Source organism: Triticum aestivum, chromosome 4B (assembly GCF_018294505.1).
Source record: "Triticum aestivum cultivar Chinese Spring chromosome 4B, IWGSC CS RefSeq v2.1, whole genome shotgun sequence".
NCBI lineage: Eukaryota > Viridiplantae > Streptophyta > Magnoliopsida > Poales > Poaceae > Triticum > Triticum aestivum.
Window position 1 is genome coordinate 93,503,414 of NC_057804.1, and position 27,922 is coordinate 93,531,335.

The 27,922-nt window shown below is 42.5% G+C and overlaps 2 protein-coding genes across 3 annotated transcripts; one reads left to right on the plus strand and one right to left on the minus strand.

Annotated features, from left to right (window-relative positions):
• The first annotated feature begins 10,239 nt into the window (after nt 1–10,239).
• LOC123091224 (probable serine/threonine-protein kinase At1g54610) lies at nt 10,240–16,587 on the plus strand. Of its 2 annotated transcripts, none has more exons than XM_044512666.1 (10): nt 10,240–11,053; nt 11,408–11,499; nt 12,174–12,840; nt 12,961–13,245; nt 13,330–13,647; nt 13,760–13,987; nt 14,676–14,776; nt 14,871–14,952; nt 15,159–15,455; nt 15,923–16,587. In XM_044512666.1, exons 3-10 carry the CDS (start codon nt 12,349–12,351, stop codon nt 16,058–16,060), a joined length of 1,941 nt encoding a protein of 646 aa, XP_044368601.1. In that variant the 5' UTR covers nt 10,240–11,053; nt 11,408–11,499; nt 12,174–12,348; the 3' UTR covers nt 16,061–16,587. The 2 variants fall into 2 exon arrangements, with proteins under 2 accessions (XP_044368601.1, XP_044368602.1); XM_044512667.1 differs by having other exon boundaries at nt 12,256–12,840.
• A 571-nt stretch (nt 16,588–17,158) lies between these two features.
• LOC123091225 (glucuronoxylan 4-O-methyltransferase 2) lies at nt 17,159–18,419 on the minus strand. Its single transcript, XM_044512668.1, has one exon. It carries the CDS (start codon nt 18,320–18,322, stop codon nt 17,351–17,353), a length of 972 nt encoding a protein of 323 aa, XP_044368603.1. The 5' UTR covers nt 18,323–18,419; the 3' UTR covers nt 17,159–17,350.
• Nucleotides 18,420–27,922: the final 9,503 nt, after the last annotated feature.

A 27,922-nucleotide genomic window follows, 5' to 3' on the forward strand; every position in this document is an offset into this window, starting at 1 on the left:
TGTTTTGTATGCCCGAATTGCTCATGTAGCAACTAGGGGCTGTCAGTGTCTTCCATGCTAGGTGGGTTATTCTCAAGAGGTGTGGACTCCGCTCCTCATTCACGAGAAAGTGGCGGTAACCGGGATGCCCAGTCCCATGATCAAAAAGATCAAAATCAAATCAAAATAATTGCAAACAAAACTCCCCCAGGTTTGATGTTAGTTGGAGGCACCCGTTGTTTCGGGAAAGCCATGGATTGATGATTGTTGGTGGAGGGGGAGTAAAAACTTTTACCATTCTGTTTGGGAATTGCCTATAATGTATGTAGTATTGAAGATATTGGGAACTCTTGGTTGTTATGTTGACAATGAGATCATACCTCTCAAAATTATTTATCTATATTTCAAAATCAAGCTCTAGCACCTCTGCAAATCCCTGCTTCCCTCTGCAAAGGGCCTATCTTTTACTTTATGTCTTTTACTTTATGCAAGAGTCAATGTGATCTTCACCTTTCCCTTTTTCATTTTATCCTTTGGCAAGCACTTTGTGTTAGGGTGATCCTAATATATATATCCAATTGGATGTACGTTAGCATGAACTATTATTGTTGACATCACCAAAAGGTGAATATGTTTCGAGGCAACATTTTAAGCCCCTATCTTTCTTGTGTCTGATTAAAACTTCATAACCACAAGTATTGCGTGAGTGTTAGCAATTGTAGAAGACTATATGATAGTTGAGTATGTGAAGTTTGCTAAATTAAAGCTCTGACATAGACCCTTCCTGAAGATAAGATGAATTGCAATTGTTTGATGACTAAGAATGAAGTTTGCTAGTTTTCAAGAAAGTTTATGGTCTATGCTTTGACATGTGAATAGCTTGTTACTTTATCATGAAGAGTTTTATGAGATGAACTACTGTTATGACATATATTGATGCTAGTAAAGGTGATTGAAATTATCATTGATCAAACTTGTGCACCTCTAGCATTCACACTTCATAAATTCTTTCGATTATCATTTACCTACTCGAGGACGAGCAGGAATTAAGCATTCGGCAGCGTTATTTTTGGGAAGAATATCATCCTGGAGACTTGGAGTTTACGTCAAAAGATCCTCAAGGAGGCCAGGAGATAGGGGGTGCCCCCCCCCTACTGGGCGTGCCCCCCTATCTCGTGGGCCCCTCGAGCACCTCCCGACTGACTTCTTTCACCTATATAAGCCTACGTACCCTAAAAACATCGAATAACATGATAGATCGGGAGTTCCGCCGCCGCAAGCCTGTGTAGCCACCAAAAACCTCTTGGGAGCCCTTCCCGGCACCCTGCCGGAGGGGGGGGGGTCCTTCATCGGTGGCCATCTTCATCATCCCAGCGCTCTCCATGACAAGGAGGGAGTAGTTCACCCTCGGGGCTGAGGGTATGTACCAGTAGCTATGTGTTTGATCTCTCTCTCTCTCGTGTTCTCTCTCGTGTTCCCTCTATGGCACGATCTTGATGTATCCCGAGCTTTGCTATTATAGTTGGATCTTATGATGTTTCTCCCCCTCTACTCTCTTGTGATGAATTGAGTTTCCCCTTTGAAGTTATCTTATCGGATTGAGTCTTTTATGAGAACACTTGATGTATGTCTTGCCTTGCTTATCTGTGGTGACAATGGGATATCATGTGCCACTTGATGCATGTTTTGGTGACCAACTTGCGGGTTCCGCCCATGAACCTATGCATAGGGGTTGGCACACGTTCTTGACTCTCCGGTAGGAACTTTGGGGCACTCTTTGAAGTACTTTGTGTTGGTTGAATAGATGAATCTGAGATTGTGTGATGCATATCATATAATCATGCCCACGGGTACTTGAGGTGACAATGGAGTATCTAGGTGACATTAGGGTTTTGGTTGATTTCTGTCTTAAGGTGTTATTCTAGTACGAACTCTTGAGTAGATTGATCCGAAAGAATAACTTTGAGGTGGTTTCGTACCTTACCATAATCTCTTCATTTGTTTTCCGCTATTAATGGATTTGGAGTGACTCTTTCTTGCATGTTGAGGGATTGTTATATGATCTATCTATGTTATTATTGTTGAGAGAAATTGCACTAGTGAAAGTATGAACCCTAGGCCATGTTTCCTATTATTGGAATACCGTTTACGCTCACTTTTATCGCTTGCTACCTTGCTGTTTTTATAATTTCAGATTACAAATACTTATATCTACCATCCATATTGCACTTGTATCACCATCTCTTCACCGAACTAGTGCACCTATACAATTTACCATTGTATTGGGTGTGTTGGGGATACAAGAGACTCTTTGTTATTTGGTTGCAGGATTGCTTGAGAGAGACCATCTTCATCCGATGCCTCCTACGGACTGATAAACCTTAGGTCATCCACTTGAGGGAAATTTGCTACTGTCCTACAAACCTGTGCACTTGCAGGCCCAACAACGTCTACAAGAAGAAGGTTGTGTAGTAGACATCAATTGGCTCCTACATATTCTACGAAGATCTTTATTGGTCAAACCGCATAACAACATACGTTGTTCCCTTTGTCATCGGTATGTCACTTGCCCGAGATTCGATGGTCGGTATCATCATACCTAGTTCAATCTCGTTACCGGCAAGTATCTTTACTCGTTTCGTAATACTTCATCCCACAACTAACTCATTAGTCACAATGCTTGCAAGGCTTATAGTGATGAGTATTACCGAGAGGGCCCAGAGATACCTCTCCGAAACACGGAGTGACAAATCCTAATCTCGATCTATGCCAACCCAACAAACACTTTCGGAGACACCTGTAGATCACTTTTATAATCACCCATTTACGTTGTGACGTTTGGTAGCACACAAAGTGTTCCTCCGGTATTCGGGAGTTGCAAATCTCATAGTCTGAGGAACGTGTATAAGTCATGAAGAAAGCAGTAGCAATGAAACTGTAACGATCATAATGCTAAGAACGGATGGGTCTTGTCCATCACATCATTATCCTAATGATGTGATCCCATTCATCAAATGACAACACATGTCTATGGTTAGGAAACATAACCATCTTTGATTAACGAGCTAGTCAAGTAGAGGCATACTAGGGACACTATATTTTGTCTATATATTCACACATGTACTAAGTTTCTGGTTAATACAATTCTAGCATGAATAGTAAACATTTATCATGATATAAGGAAATATAAATAACAACTTTATTATTGCCTCTAGGGCATATTTCCTTCAGTCTCCCACCTGCACTAGAGTCAATAATCTAGTTCACGTCGCCATGTGATTTAACATCAATAGTTCACATCTATATGTGATTAACACCCATAGTTCACATCGCCATGTGACCAACAACCAAAGGTTTTACTAGAGTCAATAATCTAGTTCACATTGCTATGTGATTAACACCCAAAGAGTACTAAGGTGTGATCATGTTTTTCTTATCAGAGAAGTTTAGTCAACGGGTCTGTCACATTCAGAGCCGTATGTATTTTGCAAATATTCTATGTCTACAATGCTCTGCATAGAGCTACTCTAGCTAATTGCTCCCACTTTCAATATGTATCCAGATTGAGACTTAGAGTCATCTGGATCGGTGTAAAAGCTTGCATCGACGTAACTCTTTATGACGAACTCTTTATCACCCCATCACTGAGAAACATTTCCTTAGTCCTCACTAAGGATAATTTTGACCGCTGTCCAGTGATCTACTCTTAGATCACTATTGTACCCCCTTGGCAAACTTATGGCAAGGTACACAATAGGTCTGGTAGAAAGCACAACATACTTTATAGAACCTTATGAATGTGGCATAGGGAATGACTTTCATTCTCTTTCTATCTTCTGTCGTGGTCGGGCTTTGAGTCTTACTCAACTTTACACCTTGTAATACAGATAAGAACTCCTTCTTTGACTGATCCATTTTGAACTCTTCCAAAAACTTGTCAAGGTATTTGCTCATTGAAAAGTCTTATTAAGTGTCTTGATCTATCTCTATAGATCTTGATGCCCAATATGTAAGCAGCTTCACCGAGGTCTTTCATTGAAAAACTCTTATTCAAGTATCCCTTTATGCTATCCAGAAATTCTATATCATTTCCAATCAACAATATGTCATCCACATATAATACTAGAAATGCTACAGAGCTCCCACTCACTTTCTTGTAAATACAGGCTTCTCTAAAAGTCTGTATAAAACCATATGCTTTGATCACACTATCAAAGCGTTTATTCCAATTCCGAGAGGCTTGCAGCAGTCCATAAATGGATCGCTGGAGCTTGCACACTTTGTTACCACCCTTTGTATCGACAAATCCTTCTGGTTGTATCATATACAACTCTTCTTCCAGATATCCATTCAAGAATGCAGTTTCGACATCCATCTGCCAAATTTCATAATCATAAAATATAGCAATTGCTAACATGATCCGGACAGACTTAAGCATCGCTACGGGTGAGAAAGTCTCATCATAGTCAACTCCTTGAACTTGTTGAAAACCTTTTGCGACAAGTCAAGCTTTGTAGATAATAACACTACTATTAGCGTCCGTCTTCCTCTTGAAGATCCATTTATTCTTAATGGCTTGCCGATCATCGGGCAAGTCCACCAAAGTCCACACTTCGTCCTCATACATGGATCCCATCTCAGATTTCATGGCCTCAAGCCATTTCGCGAATCTGGGCTCATCATCGCTTCCTCATAGTTCGCAGGTTCATCATGGTCTAGTAACATGACTTCTAGAATAGGATTACCATACCATTCTGGTGCAGATCATACTCTGGTTGACCTACGAGGTTCGGTAGTAACTTGATCTGAAGTTTCATGATCATCATAATTACCTTCCTCACTAATTGGTGTAGGAATCACTCGAACTGATTTCTGTGATGAACTACTTTCCAATTTGGGAGAAGGTATAATTACCTCATCAAGTTCTGCTTTCCTCCCTCTCACTTCTTTCGAGAGAAAACTCCTTCTCTAGAAAGGACCCATTCTTAGCAACGAATATCTTGCCTTCGGATGTGTGACCGAAGGTGTACCCAACAGTTTCTTCTGGGTATCCTATGAAGATACATTTCTCCGATTTGGGTTCGAACTTATCAGGTTGAAGCTTTTTCACATAAGCATCGCAGCCCCAAACTTTAAGAAACGACAACTTTGGTTTCTTGGCAAACCACAGTTCATAAGGCGTCGTCTCAACGGATTTTGATGGTGCCTTGTTTAACGAGAATGCAGCTGTCTCTAATGCATAACACCAAAACGATAGTGGTAAATCAATAAGAGACATCATAGATCGCACCATATCCAATAAAGTGCGGTTACGACGTTCGGACACACCATTACATTGTGGTGTTCCAGGTGGCGTGAGCTGTGAAACTATTCCACATTGTTTTAAATGAAGGGCAAACTCGTAACTCAAATATTCTCCTTCATGATCAGATCATAGAAACTTCATTTTCTTGTTACAATGATTCTCCACTTCACTCTGTAATTCTTTGAACTTTTCAAATGTTTCAGACTTGTGTTTCATTAAGTAGATATACCCATATCTGCTCAAATCATCTGTGAAGGTCAGAAAATAATGATACCCGCCATGAGCATCAACACTCATTGGACTGCATACATCGGTATGTATTATTTCCAATAAGTTACTAGCTCGTTCCATTGTTTCGGAGAACGGAGTTTTAGTCATCTTGCCCATAAGGCACGGTTCGCAAGAATCAAATGATTCATAATCAAGTGATTCCAAAAGTCCATCTTTATGGAGTTTCTTTATGCGCTTTACACTGAGATGACTCAAACGACAGTGCCACAAATAAGTTGCACTATCGTTATCAACTTTGCATCTTTTGGCATCAATCTATGAATATGTGTATTACCACGATCGAGATTCAATGAACCATCAACATTGGGTGTATGACCATAGAAGGTTTTATTCATGTAAATAGAATAACAATTATTCTCTGTCTTAAATGAATAACGTATTCCAATTAACATGATCTAATCATATTCATGCTCAACGCAAACACCAAATAACATTTATTTAGGTTTAACACTAATCCCAAAAGTATAGGGAGTGCTCGATGATGATCATATCAATATTGGAACCACTTCCAACACACATTGTCACTTCATCCTTAACTAGTCTCTATTTATTCTGCAACTCCTGTTTCGAGTTACTAATCTTAGCGACCGAACAAGTATCAAATACCCAGGGATTACTACGAGCACTAGTAAGGTACACATCAATAATATGTATATCAAATATACATTTGTTCACTTTGCCATCCTTCTTATCCGCCAAATATTTGGGGCAGTTCCACTTCCCAATGATCATTTCCTTTGCAGTAGAAGCACTCAGTTTCAGGCTTAGGTCCAGCTTTGGGATTTTTCACGGGAGCGACAACTTGCTTGCCATTCTTCTTGAAGTTCCCTTTCTTTCCCTTTGCCCTTTTCTTAAAACTAGTAGTCTTGTTTAATCATCAACACTTGATGCCCTCTCTTGATTTCTACCTTCGTCGATTTTAGCATCACGAAGAGTTCGGGAATCATTTTCATCATCCCTTGCATACTATAGTTCATCACGAAGTTCCCGTAACTTGGTAATGGTGACTAGAGAACTTTGTCAATCACTATCTTATCTAGAAGATTAACCCCCACTTGATTCAAGTGATTGTAGTACCCAGACATTCTGAGCACATGCTCACTAGTTGAGCAATTCTCCTCCATCTTTTAGGCAAAACACTTGTCAGAGGTCTCATACCTCTTGACACGGGCATGAGTCTGAAATACCAATTTCAGCTCTTGGAACATCTCATATGCTCTGTGACATTTCAAAAACGTTTTTGAAGTCCCGGTTCTAAGCCATAAAGTATGGTGCACTAAACTATCAAGTAGTTATTATATTGAGCAAGCCAAACGTCCATAACATCTGTATCTACTCCTGCAATAGGTATGTCACCTAGCGGTGCATCAAGGACATAATTCTTTTGTGCAGCAATGAGGATACACCTCAGATCACGGACCCAGTCCGCATCATTGCTACTATCATCTTTCAACTTAGTTTTCTCTAGGAACATATAAAAAACATAGGGAAGCTATAATGCGATCTATTGATCTACAACATATTTGCAAAATATTATCAAGACTAAATTCATGATAAATTAAAGTTCAATGAATTATATTACTTAAGAACTCCCACTTAGATAGACATCCCTCTAGTCATCTAAATGATCACGTGATCCAAATCAACTAAACCATGTCCGATCATCACGTGAGATGGAGTAGTTTTCAATGGTGAACATCACTATGTTGATCATATCTACTATATGATTCACACTCGACCTTTCGGTCTCCAGTGTTCTGAGGCCATATCTGCATATGCTAGGCTCATCAAGTTTAACCCGAGTATTCTGCGTGTGCAAAACTGGCTTGCACCCGTTGTATGTGAACGTAGAGCTTATCACACTCGATCATCATGTGGTGTCTCGGCACGAAGAACTGTCGCAACGGCGCATACTCAGGAAGAACACTTATACCTTAAAATTTAGTAAGGGATCATCTTATAATACTACCGTCGTACTAAGCAAAATAAGATGCATAAAAGATAAACATCACATGCAATCATAATATGTGACATGATATGGCCATCATTATCTTGTGCTCATGATCTCCATCACCGAAGCATCGTCATGATCTCCATCTTCACCGGCGCAACACCTTGATTTCTATCGTAGCATCGTTTGTCGTTTCGCCAACTATTGCTTCTACGACTATCGCTACCGCTTAGTGATAAAGTAAAACAATTACATGGCGATTGCATTGCATACAATAAAGCGACAACCATATGGCTCCTGCCAGTTGCCGATAACTTTGCTACAAAACATGATCATCTCATACAACAATTTATATCACATCATGTCTTGACCATATCACATCACAACAACCCCTGCAAAAACAAGTTAGACACCCTCTACTTTGTTGTTGCAAATTTTACGTGGCTGCTACGGGCTTCTAGCAAGAATCGTTCTTACCTATGCATCAAAACCACAATGATTTTTTGTCAAGTGTGATGTTTTAACCTTCAACAAGGACCGGCCGTAGTCAAACTCGATTCAACTAAAGTTGGAGAAACAGACACCCGCCAGCCACCTGTGTGCGAAAGCACGTCGGTAGAACCAGTCTCATGAACGCGGTCATGTAATGTCGGTCCGGGCCGCTTCATCCAACAATACCGCTGAATCAAATTAAGACGTTGGTGGTAAGCAGTATGACTATTAAAGCCCACAACTCTTTGTGTTCTACTCGTGCATAAAACATCTACGCATAAACCTGACTCTGATACCACTATTGGAGAATGCGGTAATTTTAAAAATTTCTTACGATCACGCAAGATCTATCTAGATGATGCATAGCAACGAGACGAGAGAGTGTGTCCACGTACCCTCGTAGACCGAAAGCGGAAGCGTTTAGTAACGCGGTTGATGTAGTCAAACTTCTTCGCGATCCAACCGACCCAAGTACCAAACGTACGGCACCTCTGCGTTCAGCACACGTTCAGCTCGATGACGTCCCTCGTACTCTTTATCCAGTTGAGGCCGAGGGAGAGTTCCACCAGCACGATGGCGTGGCGATGGTGATGATGATTTTACCGGCGCAGGGCTTCGCCTAAGCACTACGGCGATATGATCGAGGTGTGTAACTGTGAAGAGGGACACCACACACGGCTAAAAGATCAACTTGTGTGTCCTTGGGGTGCTCCCCTCCCCCGTATATAAAGGAGGGAGGAGGCGGCCAGCCTAGGGGGCGCGCCAAGCATAGGGAGTCCTACTAGGACTCCCAAGTCCTAGTATGATTTCCTTTCCTATTCGGAGTAGGAGAGAAGGAAAGAGAGGGAGAGGAAGAAGGAAAGGGGGACTTCACCCCCACCCCTTGTCCAATTCGGTTTGGGAAGGGGGGAGGCGTGCGCCACCTCTTGGCCCTTCTCCCCTCTCTTCACTAAAGCCCAATAAGGCCCATTACTTCTCCCGGTGAATTCTCGTAACTCCCCGGTACTCCAAAAAATATCCGAATCACTCGAAATCTTTCCGATGTCAGAATATAGCCTTCCAATATATCGATCTTTACGTCTCGACCATTTCGAGACTCCTCGTCATGTTCGTGGTCTCATCCGGGACTCCAAACAAACTTCGGTCATCAAATCGCATAACTCCTAATACAAATCGTCATCGAACGTTAAGCGTGCGGACCCTACGGGTTCGAGAACTATGTAGACATGACCGAGACACATCTCCGGTCATTAACCAATAGCGGAACCTGGATGCTCATATTGGCTCCTACATATTCTACAAATATCTTTATCGGTCAAACCGCATGACAACATACGTTGTTCCCTTTGTCATCGGTATGTTACTTGCCCGAGATTCGATCGTCGGTATCATCATACCTAGTTCAATCTCGTCACCAGCAAGTCTCTTTACTCATTCCGTAATACTTCATCTCGCAACTAACTCATTAGTCATAATGCTTGCAAGGCTTATAGTGATGAGTATTACCGAGAGGGCCCAGAGATACCTCTCCGAAACATGGAGTAACAAATCCTAATCTCGATCTATGCCAACCCAACAAACACCTTCGGAGACACATGTAGAGCACCTATATAATCACACATTTACGTTGTGATGTTTGGTACCACACAAAGTGTTCCTCCGGTATTCGGAAGTTGCATAATCTCATAGTCTGGGGAACGTGTATAAGTCATGAAGAAAGCAGTAGCAATGAAACTGTAATGATCATAATGCTAAGCTAACAGATGGGTCTTGAACATCACATCATTCTTTTAATGATGTGATCTCGTTCATCAAATGACAACACATGTCTATAGTTTTTGATTAACGAGCTAGTCAAGTAGAGGCATACTAGGGACACTATGTTCTGTCTATGTATACACATGTATTAAGTTTCCGGTTAATACAATTCTAGCATGAATAATAAACAGTTATCATGATATAAGAAAATATAAATAACAACTTTATTATTGCCTTTAGGGCATATTTCCTTCAGGCTTCACTTGCCGGCGACAGGCAACGCCCAACAACTTCAAAGAGACACATGTGTCACCTGTCGAGCCGCATTGAACCCGATCTGTTGATGGATGGGACGTCCCATACTGCCACCAGCCTCAGAAGACCGTCACCACCTCGAGATCCAGACTCCGAATCGCCCACACGATCCCGGAGTCCGTCGCGTCAGCCGTTGTCGTCGCCCATACAACAGCAATCGCCGCCGCAATCCCGCATCACACATCGTCGACGCCGGAGAAAGCTCCAGCCGCCACGCGCTTCCTGCGACGTCTCCGGGTGAGGGATCCCAAGATCCGCCGCCACCGGCACCGCCACGAGGACCCACCATATGGCCCATCATCCCCGGCGAAAGGGACGTCGCCGCCGCCATGTTCAGATCCGGACCAGAGTCGCCACCACATCTGCCAAGACCGGATCCGGTTCGGCCACCGCCACCGACACGCCCAGCCCCACCTTCATCCTCTGACCATCTCACCCAGCATCACCACAAAGGCCTCCAGCAGGAGCAACCGCGCCATGGATCAAGGAAGAGGCCACAACTAAAAACATGCGCTGAACAAGCGACCATCGGACAAGCTCCCAGCAGCACCCTGCTAAAATTGGACGAAGGACACGAAGTTCCAAGAAGCAGTCCCCCCTCCCCGACGTTATCTCTCTCTTCTCATGCCGGCCCCGGCCGGCACGTACCTCCACTTCCACCTCCACCGCTGCGTGCAACAATCTTGAATTTAAGCGGCAACGTTGCCCACCACCACCAATTCCCCATAAGGTCGCGGTGCCTGCTCGACGAGCGTGAGGAGGTCATAAGGTGTTCGACAAAATGCTGGACTAGGATTGTTATGTGCTCGCACTTGTTCGGGGGTCAAGCTTGTTGCAATCTTCGAACAAGGCTAGTTCACATGATCAGCTCACCCCAAGGACCAAGGTGTTGTAGAAGGTGACGTCAAACTGTCAGTTGGATAGACTCTGGGTATGCAGGGATCCTGATCTGCACCGCAAAGGTTTAGTTACTTCTGCAAGCTTCTGTAATTTCTTCTTCCCTGGATTTATTTCATGGTTTATTTAGTCACCCACTTCTATCCATAATAGGGCAGGAAGGAAATAGACAGAAGAAACATGCATACAGGCTAACTTTAGCTCTCTACAAATCCTCCTCACCTGTAGTTTTTAATCTGCATCACTGTACCTTTTAGGCGCCATTTTCTATTGTCTTTTTTTGTTTGAATTTTCTCTACCTTACTTTTTGTTCAATTAGCGCGAAAGAGATCTTCACAATAATATACCATTAAGGCACAATCTCGTTTTAACAAATTCATTTTGCATAGTTATTCCCACCTTCCTCTCCTCCATTTCAGGATTAGAATGGAGTGAGGGGAAGGTGGGGGAGATTGTTCAATTTCTGGTGCCATTGCATTTTCTTGAAAGGAGCGTCAAGCGGGAAATTAAGGTATCCATCACAATTCTTCACATATTTCCTCGAAATGTTAAAATATATGACTAGTTGACAGCTAAACTATGTATGGTTCTGTCCTTTGCTGTGAAGCGCCTAAATTGATTAGTTGTGTATGACAAGATTGTAGTTTTCATGGATTTTTGCCATCCCTTGCTCATGTTGTTGACTTCTTAACTTGTGATTTTGCTATATAGGTTTATTATTTGATTTCCCTTCAAAAAGTAATTTCGATTGTTTTAGTCTTAATGTTTTGCTCTTAAAATCGAATCAATTTTAACCAGAAGAATGAACAGTTCATGATGTAGCCTCAGAAGATGGAATTTTGATCATATTATTTTATTGTTGTATTAGAACATTGCAGTTTTGATGGATTGTCTATACCCTTGCTTTTTTTTTGGTTGACTTCTTAACTTGTGAGTTGTGACTTTGGTTTACGGATCTATTTGAATTTGTATTTGTTTTAAATTGTCCTTGATATAGTAAAACTGTTTTGCTCTTGATGCTAGCTTCAAAATTTGGAATTTCGATCACATTTGGCTGCTTACAGTATAATTCCTTTTTGAATTTGGAATAACTTCCTTGGATAGAGTTAGAAATTGCAATCATGACCACGGTCAAAGTTTCTCTTTTTTATTCTCGACATAAGATTCTAATTGAGTTTCTACTAGTTTTGCTTTCTTAATCTAGTACAATGAACTTTGCACTCAAGTTGAAGGAAATGTTTGGACATATCTTTTCTTCATATTACAGTCTGGAATTTGGACTTCTCATGCCGTCAAATTAAAATATCTTCAAGGCTGTTGTAACATTGAGAAGTTCAGGCATTGCTTGTTTTTTTGCTGAATGAAGATACATATTCAATTCCTTCGATCAAGTGGAAAGGCACTAAATGTGTTTATAGGCCGCTTTTGTTCTAAATGCACTAAACAAGAAGATAGTGCCACCTCGAAAAGCCAGACCACTGATGGCACGTGTATACATGGGTTAATCGCACCGTCCAGCAAGGATGAATTGTCGGCTGTACCTGAAGTTGCTGGTGATGACAGAAATACAGAAGTGCCCAATGTCCCGTTGAAAGAGAAGCCAGTTCTCGGTTTTGACCCTCCTAGGAAGCCGAGGGCAAGACATAGACTCAAAATCTGGATCAGCACTCGGCACAATGGCATAATTGGACGATGCGGTAATAAACTGGATTTAGGTTTCTTCAATGGGGCGAAGCGGTTATCAGCTGAACATTTGAATACTGGATGGCCAGATTGGCTTGTGACTGTGGCACCTGAGGCAGTGCAAGGCTGGGCCCCACTGCAAGCTGATTCGTTTGAGAGATTAAGTAAGGTACATTATCAGTTTGATGATACAAGTTACTTCATCAGGAAAAAAATGATATTGTTTCTTGTTAGTACTTTCTTCTTCTTCTCAATTTCCCCGTTTTGCATTTATTATTTTGAGTTGCAGATTGGACAAGGGACTTATAGTAGTGTTTACAAAGCTCGGGATCTTAGAACAGCCAAAATTGTTGCGCTCAAGAAGGTTCGGTTTGTCAATACAGATCCTGAAAGTGTGCGCTTTATGGCTAGAGAAATATGTGTTCTTCGGAAACTCAATCATCCCAATGTTATAAAGTTGGAAGGGATAGTAACATCTCCTGTTTCACAAAACCTATATCTCGTCTTTGAATACATGGAACATGACCTTGTTGGCCTTGCTGCAACTCCAGAACTCAAGTTCACCGAGTCACAGGTGATTATGATACTATTCTTCTACTGATAGTTTGATTGGAATGCATGACATGAACTTAAATTATTTCTCATGAGTCTCATCCAGGTCAAGTGCTTGATGCAACAGATACTTAGTGGCCTTGATCATTGCCACAGCAAAGGAATTCTTCATCGTGACATAAAGGGCTCCAATCTCTTGATTGATGGCCATGGTGTTTTGAAGATTGCTGACTTTGGCTTAGCAACATTTTATGATCCTGAGAGTCAGCAACCACTGACAAGCCGTGTTGCAACATTGTGGTACAGACCACCGGAACTTCTGCTTGGTGCCACCAGGTACAGTGCTGCTGTGGATATGTGGAGTACAGGTTGCATTTTTGGGGAATTGCTGACTGCCAAGCCAGTCATGCCAGGCAGAACTGAGGTACAAGAAACTGCTACACTTTTAGCATCAAGAAAAGGGTATATTGTGATCTGGTTGACTCACAGTTGCTCTTATGTTATTTAATATGTGTTCTACAACAATTCCATGCTAGGTGGAGCAAATTCACAAGATTTTCAAGCTCTGTGGATCACCTTCTGACGAGTACTGGCAGAAATTGGAAGTGCCCCCAACAGGGATGTTCAAGCCCCTGTGCCAGTATAAGCGGTGCATTGCCGAGAATTTCAAAGATTTACCTCCATCAGCTCTAGTTCTTCTAGATAACTTGCTTGCATTAGAACCAGAAGCTCGTGGAACAGCTGCCTCGAGTCTTCAGAGTGACGTAAGTTTAGTCAACCTCTGCTGGTTCCTGGTCATCACATTTTAGTTTGTAAACTATTGACTTATAGAAATTCTGAAAGTATTATATCATGACACTAATAAAAGGATAATACCAAGGCAGGGCAGCCACAAGGGTTCAAAAGGACAATACTATTGGGTCTGTTAACAGCAACCTCAAATACTGATCAGGACTAGTACCATGAAAACTTTTAGGTTATCACGGTATAAAATTATCTACTTTTGTACAATTTGTTTGTGGTAAGTAGAGGAATTTGAACATCTTTTGATGAGCCTGAATGTTTTTTTTGCTGAAACAACTTTCATGCATATGTTATGTCAGGAGTAACAAAATGAAACTAAGTTAATTAGTCTACTGTATGTAGCTAGTTACCTCACTGAAGCATTTGGACTAGATCTGAGCTTGGTTGGTTTTCCGCTTATTGCATGGAAATTGTGCACACGGCCTGAATAAGCTGTCAGATTATGTTTGCTGGAATAAACTGTCAGATTGGTCCAGTAGTACCTTTTAAAACCTAGCATCATGCCAAAACTAATCTAACCTGGTGAAGATCATCAAATTATTATTTCTAGATCAGTTTGTTTATTAGGTCAGCTGGCTAGTTTTGCAAACTGCGTTTATTAAAAGATATTTGTGTACCAGCATTTAACCTATGTATCCAATTCTTCAGTTTTTCAGAACAGAGCCACTTGCTTGCAGCCCTTCGGACTTACCAAAGTGTCCACCAAGCAAAGAATATGATGCTAGACTCCGACAAGAGGAAGCAAGAAGGTATGATTGCATATCCTGTCTTTCTGTTCATAGGGAGGATGCAGTTGAGATGCTTTGTTAGTTGACCCAGAAATTCTTCTTGCTCTTTCGATAGACAAAGAAGGGCAGAATCTGTTCGATCAGGGAATGAGAATCCTAGAGAAAACCATGTTGCATATGGTTCTATTAAACCGCAGGTGCGTACAATAGCTCGGCAATCATTTGTTGAGATGCTTCCTTTCTGTGTATAGTTTCTCATTGATGATCACTGCGATCAGAAGAAACGGAATGCCTTACATGAAATGATGCACTCCTACGTCTTTTTTCCTAAAGTGGTCATATTCTGCACTCTTTTTAATAACAGGATTGCATTATTTGACTCTGTTGCTTTGCCATCATACAGAGGCTTCAGCATACCAAAACAAGGTTCAATAGTGCACATCTCAATCCAAAGGATGATCAACTGACGTTGGCTACTGAGGTACAACCTCTAGGGTTTGATCCCACATGGAACAAGGGAGGTAACAATTATATGGACCATCACGAAGTACCTGAACGCAAATATAAATCTGGCCGATTGGCAAATTCCAACATTTCAAGGACAAAGGGCTCAGACATGTTTAAACCCGAATCAACTGGCGTAGGGAACATTATGCCTGCTTCTCACAACAAAGAGATGGAAGTAAAAGGCCCAATGGTGGTAAGTATGGTAATGCTAAAGATAGTGTTTTTTTTACATATAACTGCTGTTTAATCAACCAAAGCATAAGTCTGGACAGCAGAAAATCACATAATATGTCAGTTAAGCTTCGAGGGCCTTTTTTAGTGCGAGCCCAGTGATACTGTTGGCGTATAGGCGCTGTTTATGCTGCAAAACTATTCCTTAAGTAAAAGGAACTCTTCTGTTGACATGATAAAAAAATATAATATTTATATCAGTATTTCTAGAATAAGAAACACAAACGTTATTTGTGAGTGCTTGATTTAAGATGAATTATTTTCTGCTGAGAGTTCAAATGCTTATGTTGTCCTTTGTTGGGACATCAGTTCACCATCATTTCATACATATTGGTTTATTTTGTATGTACCTTCCAGTTTATTCTATTAAAACATTTTGAATATCTCTTACCTAACATATTATATGTCTTTGTTTTTTTGTCTGATCAGGACTACAAGGGTAAGAGCAAAATAGTCAATTCCTCTGGTCCAGTGGCTACTCAAGATGGGAACATAGAGGATATGCTCAGAGAACATGAGCGGAATGTTCAGGAAGCGGTGCGCAAAGCGCGCTGCATCAAGAGTTGAGATCTGTGAAACAGATGAGTGGGATCGAACTGGCAAAGATTCCAGCATTTCAAAGTTCAAAGTCCTAGGATGGCAGTTTGCATTTTTCTACAGAGCATCTCTAGAAGAGCAACTTCTCTCCAAATGGGCATAATTAATTGAAAAAGAATTACTTCCATTTTTGTACAGCTGAAGATCATTACAAGAGTTGGGCGATACCGATACCATTATTTTTAAGCGAGGCAGATGCCTTGTGAGCTTAATGAGCATATGCTGCCATTTGTATTGAATGTGTACTAAGGGGGCATGGTGAAGCTTAGGTGCTGGAGGTCTAAGAAATACAGTACAAGCCAAGGTTTGTAGCGGATTTTTGACGGTTCATGGTCCTAATATTTTGTCTTCGTGATGATATTTGAAGTACAAGAAGATTTGCAAGGAAGGATGTACAGTACAAATACCACAGATTGCTGTAGTAAATTATCTGAACATAAAGAACATAGTTCTGAACAAACATTGAGGAGAGAAAATGGCAAATTTCTCATGATAAAGCAATGTAGTCCAGTATCCCACCATGAAAACCAACGGTGGATGATTATGCAAGCATGACAACTGAACAAACTCCAAATAATTGGGCCTGCCTCAGTCACATAATTTTCTGTAATATTAACATGAAAATGCAGAAACTGAACCATGATGCTGCTGGGAATCAGAACGATAGCTGCAATTGGTATTGCAGTTCAATCTTCCTGAAAAATTAGGAGAAATGCAATGACCAGATCAGACTACATCTCCTATGACATATACCCCATTGCCCCGTATCTTGAAAACGAAAGGTGGTTGTAGATCTGATCCTGCTAACAAAAGGTGGTTAGTTCATGAGTCGACTCGGCCATTCCCTTTTAAGTTGTTGGAGGAGTTGTTGAGGTTGGTGCTTGCATAGGAAGGAGTTGGTGACTCCCTACCTGGCTGCAGCGAGTTGCCGCTACCTGGGTGGGTGGCACTACATTGCTTGATCCATTGCAACGTGGCATGAATTTTTTTTAAATGTACTCCAAAAGATAGATCACTGAAATTCAGGAAAGAATTCACACAGATTAATGTCACAGGGAGTGTTCATCCTGGAGTTCGAAAACAACAGATCCCCTCTTCCCATGTTTATAACTGAAAATGAATCAAAAGAAAATCGTAACATTCTTGTCCGTCTCAGGGCAACAAAAAGAAATCAAGAATCTTGGAATTGACATGTTGCAGATCCTTTTGGTTCTAAATCCTACAAACACAGTAGTATAGTTGTAGTTGTATATTTTGCTCTCAAGGGCAAAATGGCAGGCCTTCCTTTTCCCTGTGGCTCGGGACGGCGAAGCGCCTGAGCCTGCCGACCTCCTCCTCGAGGTAGCCTGCGCACAGGAACGCCCTGGAGAAGCTGTCCTCCACCGTTCTGTCCACGTCGTGCACCAACACTTCCGTCTCGCCATTTCCCGGCCGCCGCGCCCGCGCCGCCATTCCGGCCATGTATATCGCGCCGCCCACCCTCCCTGGCGCCTCTGGCACCCACCCCGTAGGCGCGTCCACCATGATCACGTCCCACTCCGTCTCATAGAACGCTGCCGGCAGCCCACGCATGGCGAGCTTGCATGGGGATCCCTCGAAGTGGTCCGGCGAGAGTGGATGATCCTTGGGCGGAGAGGCAGTGCAGTCCGGGGAGCCACGGAGGCCGAGGAGCTCGTCGGCGTCGGCGAGCGTGGTCTGGTAGGCGACCTGGTGGGACTCGAGGCCGAGGCCCGGGTGACGAGCGCCAACTTCGGCGATCAGGGCGGCGTCCTCCTCGAGGAAGGCGGTGCGTCCGCCGTGGTTGAGCGCCGCCCAGAGCGCGCTGTCGGGGCTGAGGCCGCCGAACACCAGGAGGTTGCACGGCGCGCGCCGCGCCAGCAGGCGCGCGGTCACCCCGACCTCGGCCGCAGTCTGCGGCAGCGTCGCGTTGGCGGTCGCGTAGTGAACCAGCGCCTCGGCGACTGGCCCAGGCAGCTTCGCGCACCCGCCCTGCTGCTGCTGCGTGTTGCGCCGTACGGCCTCGGGCGGGGAGGTGGTGGACGAGGCGGCGCCTGGTGATCTGGCGTGCGAGGCGGAGAGGGTGCGGACGGTGAGGAGGAGAATGAAGGCCGCGGCGGATGCGGCGGCGACGAGGACGATGCGGCGGAGGGTGACGTGCTGCCGGAGCTTGGCCTTCGCGGAGACGAGGTGGTTCTTGAGCTTGGCCTTGCGCGCGAGCGTGGGGCTCGTCATCGTGTATGCGGTATGCTGTGTAGCACTTTCGGCAACGCGATGAGATATCACGGTGGTTTGGTTTAGCGTGGTGTGGTGTGAGATAGTACTGAGATGTTGCTTCAAGGGGCAGCATTGTCTGCTTGATGGGTGACGAGGACCAGAGACCTAAAGTTTGGTGGGCGTTTGTTAGATTTTCCCCGCCTTTGTGGGTGTTTAATGGATTTGATTGGGAGCTACTCTCTCTCTCCCTTCACTATTACTAGCACAATATCCGTGCGTTACTATGAAATCATAAAAAAAAATAAAGAGTTGTCATCGGCTTAGGAGATCATCAAAAGCTGATGGTATCTTCTGGCCGTTGCATGGTTCACGAGAAAAAAAGCGCAACTATAGTGCAAAATCATGTTGTAGTAACTGAAGAGTATCGAGTGACCATAGTAGGTCCTTTGCAACATTTATAGGGAAATAACATTTTGAATTTGAAACATATTATAATGGGCATGAGTAACCTTTTTTTGAATGGTATGAGTAAGTTGAATGCACAAGATGGTAGATTAGGTAGGATGACAACATCTATCACCGTGTTGAAATTGCAATTTGTTTGCCCCCATCTACTATCACATAGAACTGAAAAAATTGGCTGGGTAGAGAAACTGCAATCAAGACCATGTTTGAGTTGAGATCACATACATGCATTTATAGTTTGTGTTTCTACAATAGTGGTGTTCCCATACTAGTATTTATTTATTTGGGATATCTCGCACCTTGTGAAAGTAACATTTGTTTACTTATGTCTAGTCTCACATTTGTTTACATGTCCTTGGAAATCCTTTTGGCGTCCATCTAACATATCTCATAATTGAAATGTGTATTAATTGCTAGTATAACACGAACTAACTTTAAGCATCGCTGCGGTGAGACAATCTCGCTGTAGTCAACTCCTTGATTTTTTAGTAGCAACAACTTGAGATTTATGGATAAAAAACCATTTTGATTTGTATCAGTTTATAGTTCCATATGTATTCGTTAGACTCTAAGTCTTTCAGATGGGTTTATCAAAATCTAATCTCGAATCATGTATATGGATACTATCTTGGATTATTCTGGTATTTAGCCAATTCCGGAGTCAGGGCCCACCAATGCTTCCATGTGTACCGTAGGTATACCGTTGTCTAACAGCAATGCCTCATTTGCACGAGTTTTTCCTGTGTGGTTCAGCTGTAAGTTCAACTGAATTCTATACATCTCATGTAGAGACTTCTGTATCAACCATCGTAGTAGGAAACTCTGGAACAACTTCCATTGTTTCTTCCTTTGATGTGATGATGAATATTATGTTATCTCGTTGAGTTGCACTGCCCTCACACTCACTCTTTTGCAAAAGGCATTTTCTTCAAAATATACCGCGCTATACGGGAAACACTTTGCCTCGACATAGTGATGGAGGAATACCCAACATTTTGGATAACCTACAAAGTAGCACTTGTCTGATTTGAATATTTTTGCAAACACTTTGCACATTTATTAAATTCCAAATGTTAAGAAAAGACAAACATGGTTTTGTGTACCATACAATGGTGTCACTTCAACAGCTTTGATTGCGCTACTTTTTGTGTAAAACCGCAGTCACTAAAGCATTACCTCGAAAAGGATAACGACAAATTGATGCATGTCATCTTTGGTCTTACCATGTCATATATGGTTTGATTACATCTTCTCGGACATTCTACTCTCAGTGGTATTGCAGGAGCTGCAAGTTATGAAACTCTTGTCACAAATCATCACACATTTGCTAAACTTGTAACTCAAATATTCCTTTCCGCAATCTAATTGTAGAAACATAATTTTTATTGTTACAATAATTTATACTTCATTCTGGAAACCTTTTGAACTATTTCAAAGGATTCAGACTTATGTCTCATTAAGCTAATATTTACATACCTACTTGAGTCATCACCAAAGATGGACAAATCCACTGCTAGCAACTCGAGATTTTTCTTTATTTCTAATTCTCCTCACATTTTTTTAGCTTTGAAGTGAATCATTGAGATGCATAAACTATTTCAACTATGGCTATTAGTTGGTTGTGGACATTATCTATGAATGTGAAGATATTTGTGAACATGAGTTTGATGTTCAAGTTGAACTTGGAATGTTGGTCTTGCATGTGAACTATACCATGTCCAATGGTTTGTCTGTTCGGGAAGTAATGTAAGTTTACATGAACTGGAAAAAAATTGTGCCACATCTCGGCATCACAGACTTACATACATCTCAGTCGATGCACGTACATCACAACATGCATGCTGACTGGATAAACATTTGAACCTAGCAATTATGAATGAAAATTTGGATCGACAACAGTTTTAGAATGCAGGAGTCGCTTAGCCTGCTCTGCCTTTGTTGGATTCTTTCTGGCTTTTTCCATCTCTAGTTTGGCTTGGGTGAAGAGAGCATCTGATTGCTCTTTTCGCTTCCTCAGGAACTCAGCTACATTCTCAAGGGCGGTTGCATGCTTTCTTTCAGCCTTTACTAGAGCCACGAGGACACGAACACTTGACGACTCCACCTGGCTTGTGTGGAATCCAACATCATTTGGGAATTTGCATCTTGTGACTAATCTGGCATCATTAGGGAACTAGCACCTTGTGTGTAATCCAACATCACTTTGGAACTGGCACATAGGACCAACCTCAAAACATGAGCTTGAGGTTTACCATACTTCCCTCCTTGCACGAACTGCATCTTGACACGAAGAAGTTACTTCTTTTTTAGATAAATAGTCAGAGCTCCCCAGATCCATTCAGTAGAAGCCCGATAAACAGGACTAGTAGAAGTGAGTTCAAAAGGAGAAATATAAAAATAGACTCCTAGGGTGAGAACACCCACTTCCTACATCGAGCTAAAAAGGAAAGTATTAGGACGATTAAGACTGTGCTTATTACATATCAAGCAGAGCCAGCTTACAGAAACTGCAACATATACATCAAAGAACACAAGGCTAAGCGAAATAGAAAAACCAGCAGAGAGGTGCACTAAGCCAAGGGTTGTTGCAGCAAAACAACCGGCAACCAGATGATCTCCAGGGCATCTGTAGCCGCGTTTGACTGACTAACTTCAACATGAAATTACAAACGTTTTACTTTTTCATCCTATGGCATGGTGGGTTGATACATCTCCAACGTATCTATAACTTTTGCTTGTTCCACGCTGTTATATTTCATTCTTGGATGTTTTATATTCATTTTATAGCAACTTTATATCATTTTTTTGGGACAAACCTATTGACAAAGTGCCCAGTGCCAGTTGCTATTTTTTGCTTGTTTTTCACTTCGCAGAATATCCATATCTAACGGAGTCCAAACACAACGAAACTTTTTGGAGATTTTTTTTGGACCAGAAGACACCTTTGGGACCAAGAAAGCACCTGGGGAGAGGCATGTGGGGACCACAACCCACCAGAAACGTGCTTTTGCTCTGAATTTTTTACACAAGATTTATATACAAATTTCCGATGTTTTCCTAATTTTTCAGAATTTTTGAATTACATAAGTATGGGTAGAGTTCAGATTACTACAGACCGTTCTGTTTTTGGCAGATTATGTTTTCGTTGCATTGTGTGCATATTTTGATGAATCTATGGATTGTATCGGGGGAGTATAATGAAGGAAATATGCCCTAGAGGCAATAATAAAGTTGTTATTTTATGTTTCCTTATTTCATGATAAATGTTTATTAGTCATGCTAGAATTGCATTAACCGGAAACTTGATACATGTGTGGATACATAGACAAAACACCATGTCTCTAGTAAGCCTCTACTAGACTAGCTCGTTAATCAAAGATGGTTAAGTTTCCTAACCATACACATGTGTTGTCATTTGATGAACGGGGTCACATCATTAGGAGGAGGATGTGATGGACAAGACTCATCCTTTAGCATAGCATATTGATCATTAAGTTTTATTGTTGCTTTCTTCATGTCAAATACATATTCCCCCGACTATGAGATTATGCAACTCCCGGACACTGGAGGACTGCCTTATGTGCTATCAAACATCACGACGTAACTGGGTGATTATAAAGATGCTCTACAGGTATCTCTGAAGGTGTTTGTTGGGTTGGCATAGATCGAGATTAGGATTTGTCACTCCGAGTATCGGACAGATATCTTTGGGCCCTCTCGGTAATGCACATCATATGAAGCCTCGCAAGCAGTGTGACTAATGAGTTAGTTGCGGGATGGTGCATTACGGAACGAGTAAAGAGACTTGCTGGTAACAATATTGAACTAGGTATGAAGATACTGACGATCGAATCTCGGACAAGTAACATACCGATGACAAAGGGAATAACGTATGTTGACATAGCGGTTTGACCGATAAAGATCTTTGTAGAATATGTGGGAACCAATATGAGCATCCAGGTTCCGTTATTGATTATTGGCCGGAGAGATGTCTCGGTCATGTCTACATAGTTCTCGAACCCATATGGTCCACACGCTTAACATTCGATGACGATATGTATTATATGAGTTATGTGTTTTGGTGACCGAAGGTTGTTCAGAGTCCTGGATGAGATCACGGACATGACGAGGAGTCTCGAAAAGGTTGAGAGGTAAAGATGATATATTGGAAGGTAGTATTCGGACACCGGAAGTGTTCCGGAATGTATCGGGTACATATCAGAGTACCGAAGGGGTTACCGGAACCCCCCGGGGAAAGATATGGGCCATATGGGCCATAGGAGGGAGGCACACCAGCCCACAAAGGGGTGGCGCGCCCCCACCAGGGAGGAGTCTGAATTGGACAAGGGGAGGGGCGGTGACCCCCTTTCCTTCTCCCTCTCCCTCTCCTTCCCCCTTTCCCCCTCAGGTAAAAGGAAGGGGGGCGAATCCTACTAGGACCCCAAGTAGGAATCCTCCTACTTGGGGTGCGCCTAGGGCCAGCCTCCCCTCCCTCCCTCCTTTATATACGGGGGGGGGGGGGGCACCTAGAACACACATCAATTGTTCCAAGCCGTGTGCGGCGCCCCCTCCACAGTTTACACCTCCGGTCATATTCTCGCGGTGCTTAGGCGAAGCCCTGCGCGGGTCACATCACCATCACCATCACCACTCCATCGTGCTGACGGAACTCATCTACTTCCTCGACCCTCTGCTGAACGTGTGCAGAACTCGGAGGTGCCGTACGTTCGGTACTCGATCGATCGGAACGAGAAGACGTTCGACTACATCAACCGCGTTAACCAAATGCTTCCGTTTTCGGTCTATGAGGGTACATGGACACACTCCCCCCCTCTCATTGCTATGCATCTCCTAGATAGATCTTGCGTGAGCGTAGGATTTTTTTTTGAAATTGCATGCTACGTTCCCCAACAATGGCATCCGAGCCAGGTCTATGCGTAGATGATATGCATGAGTAGAACACAAAGAGTTGTGGGCGGTGATCGTCATACTACTTACTACCAACGTCTTATTTTGATTCGATGGTATTGTTGGATGAAGCGGCCCGGACCAACCTTACATGACCACGTTCATGAGACGGTTCCACCGACAGACATGCAACTAGTTTTGCATAAAGGTGGCTGGCGGGTGTCTGTTTCTCCAACTTCAGTTGAATCGAGTTTGACTGCGGCCGGTCCTTGTTGAAGGTTAAAATAACAAACTTGATAAATCACCGTTGTGGTTTTGTGCCATAGGTAAGAACGGTTCTTGTTAGAAGCCCGTAGCAGCCATGTAAAACTTGCAACAACAAAGTAGAGGACGTCTAACTTGTTTTTGCAGGGCATGCTGTGATGTGATATGGTCAAGACATGATGTGATATATGTTGTTGTATGAGATGATCATGTTTTGTAGAAGTTATCGGCAATTGGCAGGAGCCTTATGGTTGTAACTTTATTGTTGAAATGCAAACGCCATGTAATTACTTTACTTTATCACTAAGCGGTAGCAATAGTTGTATAAGCAATAGTTGGCGAGACAACCATGATGGAGATCAAGGTGTCAAGCCGGTGATGATGGAGATCATGACGTTGCTTTGGAGATGGAGATCAAAAGCACAAGATGATGATGGCCATATCATGTCACTTTTTTGATTGCATGTGATGTTTATCTTTATGCATCTTATTTTGCTTAGTACGACAGTAGCATTATAAGATGATCCCTTAACTAAATTTCAAGGTATAAGTGTTCTCCCCGAGTATGCACCATTGCGAAAGTTCTTCGTGCTGAGACACCACATGATGATCAGGTGTGATAGGCTCTATGTTCACATACAACGGGTGCAAGCTAGTTTTGCACATGCGGAATACTCAGGGTAAACTTGACGAGCCTAGCATGTAGAGACATGGCCTCGGAACACTAGAGACCGAAAGGTCGAACGTGAATCATATACTAGATATGATTAACATGGAGATGTTCACCATTGATCACTACTCCATCTCACGTGATGATCGGACATGTTTTATTTGATTTGGATCGTGTATCATTTAGATGACTTGAGGGATGAAACCTAAGTGGGAGTTCTCCACGGCCTAGTTTCTATGGTCCAGTTTCCGCGAGACGGTTGGCGGACAGTGGTGCAATTCCAACTTCCCTGAACTTCTCGCGGAGATCCATGCCTCCCCCGCTCGCTACCGGCATATCCGTTGGCTCTGCGTTGGGGTCCTCGCCTGGACGCTGTGGACTGTCCGCAATAAGCTTGTCATCCAAAAGGTCCCTCTCAGACGTGCTACTGACGCCATTTTTAAATTGTGTGGGTACTTGCAGCTTTGGCGGCCGCTTAGCCGTCCTCAGGATCGGGACGTCATCAACACCCTCCTCGCCGACCTCCGATTGCTCGCCTTTCGCCTGGCGCCTCCGCTTCCTCCACCACCCCCGGAGCCCGACTAGATACTGTCGTTTATTTCTGTTCTAGGGCTTGTTGAGCTGTGCCCTCTGCATTAACCCTTTTGGATCCGGTGTGTTTGAGCCCTTTGTGTGTGTGTGTTTGAACCTTTGTGGATTGTTGGCTTGGGCATTTGCTTTATAATATAAAGCGGGGCGAAAGCCTTTTTCGGTAAGTAATTTGATTAATTGAACTTTAATTTATCATGAACTTAGTCCTGATAGTATTTGCAAATTATGTTGTCAATCAATAGCTCGCGTTGTAGCTCCCTTATGTTTTTATATGTTAGTAGAGAAAACTAAGTTGAAAGATGATAGTAGCAATGATGCGGACTAGGTCCATGATCTGAGTATTATCCTCATTGCTGCATAAAAGAATCATGTCCTTAATGCACCGCTAGGTGACATACCTATTGCAGGAGCAGATGTAGATGTTATGAACGTTTGGCAAGCTCGATATGATGACTACTTGATAGTTTAGTGTGCCATGCTTTACGGCTTAGAATCAGGGCTTCAAAGATGTTTTGAACGCCACAGAGCATATGAGATGTTCCAAGAGCTGAAATTGGTATTCTAGACGCATGCCCGTGTCGAGAGGTATGAGACCTCTGGTAAGTACTTTGCATACAAGATGGAGGAGAATATATCATCTAGTGAGCATGTACTCAGAATGTCTGGGCACTACAATCGCTTGAATCAAGTGGGAGTTAATCTTCCAGATAAGATAGTGATTGACAGAATTCTCTAGTAACTATCACCAAGATACTAGAACTTCGTGATGAACTATAATATGCAAGGGATTACAAAAATGATTCTCGAGCTTTTCGCGATGCTGAAATAGGCGAAGGTAGGAATCAAGAAAGAACATCAAGTGGTTGATGGTTAACAAGACCACTAGTTTCAAGAAAAAAGGCAAGGGAAAGAAAGGGAACTTCCAGAAGAATGGCAAGCAAGTTGTCACTCCCATGAAGAAGCCCAAAGCTAGACCTAAGCCTGAAACTGAGTGCTTCTACTAAAAATGAAATGGTCACTAGAAGTGGAACTACCCCAACTATTTGGCGGATAAGAAGGATGGCAAAGTGAACAAAGGTATATTTGATATACATGTTATTGATGTGTGCCTTACTAGTGCTCGTAGTAGCCCCTGGGTATTTGAAACCTATTTGGTTGCTAAGATTCGTAACTCAAAACAGGAGTTGCAGAATAAATGGAGACTAGTTGAGGGTGAAGTGACGATGTGTGTTGGAAGTGGTTCCAAGATTGATATGATCATCATTGCACACTCCCTATACTTTCGGGGTTAGTGTTTAACCTAAATAAATGTTATTTGGTGTTTGCGTTGAGCATGAACAAGATAGAATCGTGTTTATTGCAATATGATTATTCAGTTAAGAGAGAGAATAATTGTTATTCCGTTTACATGAACAAAACCTTATATGGCCATACCCCCAATGTTGATGGTTTATTGAATCTTGATCGTAGTGATACACATATTCATAGACTGATGCCAAAAGACGCAAAGTTGATAATGATAGTGCAACATACTCGTGGCACTGCCGTTTAGGTCATATTGGTGTAAAGTGCATAAAGAAACTCCATGCGGATGGACTTTTGGGATCACTTGATTATGAATCATTTGATACTTGAGAACCGTGCCTCATGGGCAAGATGACTAAAACTCTGTTCTCCGAAACAATGGAGCGAGCCATTGACTTATTAGAAATAATACATACTGATGTATGCGGTCCGATGAGTGTTGAGGCTCGCGGCGGGTATCGTTATTTTCTGACCTTCACAGATGAGTTGAGCAGATATGGGTATATCTACTTAATGAAACACAAGTCTGAAACATTTGAAAATTTCAAGGAATTTCAGAGTGAAGTGGAGAATCATTGTAACAAGAAAATAAAGTTTCTACGATCTGATCGCGGAGGTGAATGTTCGAGTTACGAGTTTGACCTTCATTTAAAACAATGTGGAATAGTTTCACAACTCACGCCACCTGGAACACCATGAGGTAATGGTGTGTCCGAACGTCGTAACTGTACTTTATTAGATATGGTGCGATCCATGATGTCTCTTAGCGATTTACCACTATTATTTTGGGGTTATGCATTAGAGACAACTGCATTCACGTTAAACAGGGCACCATCAAAATCCATTGAGATGACACCGTATGAACTATGGTTTGGCAATAAACCTAAGCTGTCGTTTCTTAAAGTTTGGGGATGCGATGCTTATGTCAAAAGGCTTCAGCCTGATAAGCTCGAACCCAAATCGAAGAAGTGCGTCTTCATAGGATACCCCAAGGAAACAATTGGGTACACCTTCTACCACAGATCCGAAGGCAAGACCTTTGTTGCCAAGAATGGAACCTTTCTAGAGAAGGAGTTTCTCTCGAAAGAAGTGAGTGGGAGGAAAGTAGAACTTGATGAGATAATTGTACCTTCTCTCAATTTGGAAAGTAGCTCATCCGAGAAATCCGTTCCCGTGATGCCTACACCAATTAGAGAGGAAGCTAATGATAATGAAAATGAAACTTCATATCAAGTTACTACAGAACCTCATAGGTCAACCAAAGCACGATCTGCACCAGGGTGGTACGGCAATCCTGTTCTGGAAGTCATGTTGCTTGAACATGACGAACCTACGAACTATGAAGAAGCTATGATGAGCCCAGATTCCGATGAATGACTTGAGGCCATGAAATCTGAGATAGGATCCATATATGA

Coding starts and splice junctions, on each gene's coding strand:
- LOC123091224 (XM_044512666.1), top strand. CDS start 12,349: ATGAAGATACATATTCAATTCCTTCGATCAAGTGGAAAGGCACTAAAT. Junction 13,246..13,329: donor TCAAGTTCACCGAGTCACAG/GTGATTATGATA, acceptor AGTCTCATCCAG/GTCAAGTGCTTGATGCAACA. Junction 13,988..14,675: donor CCTCGAGTCTTCAGAGTGAC/GTAAGTTTAGTC, acceptor CCAATTCTTCAG/TTTTTCAGAACAGAGCCACT.
- LOC123091225 (XM_044512668.1), bottom strand. CDS start 18,322: ATGACGAGCCCCACGCTCGCGCGCAAGGCCAAGCTCAAGAACCACCTC.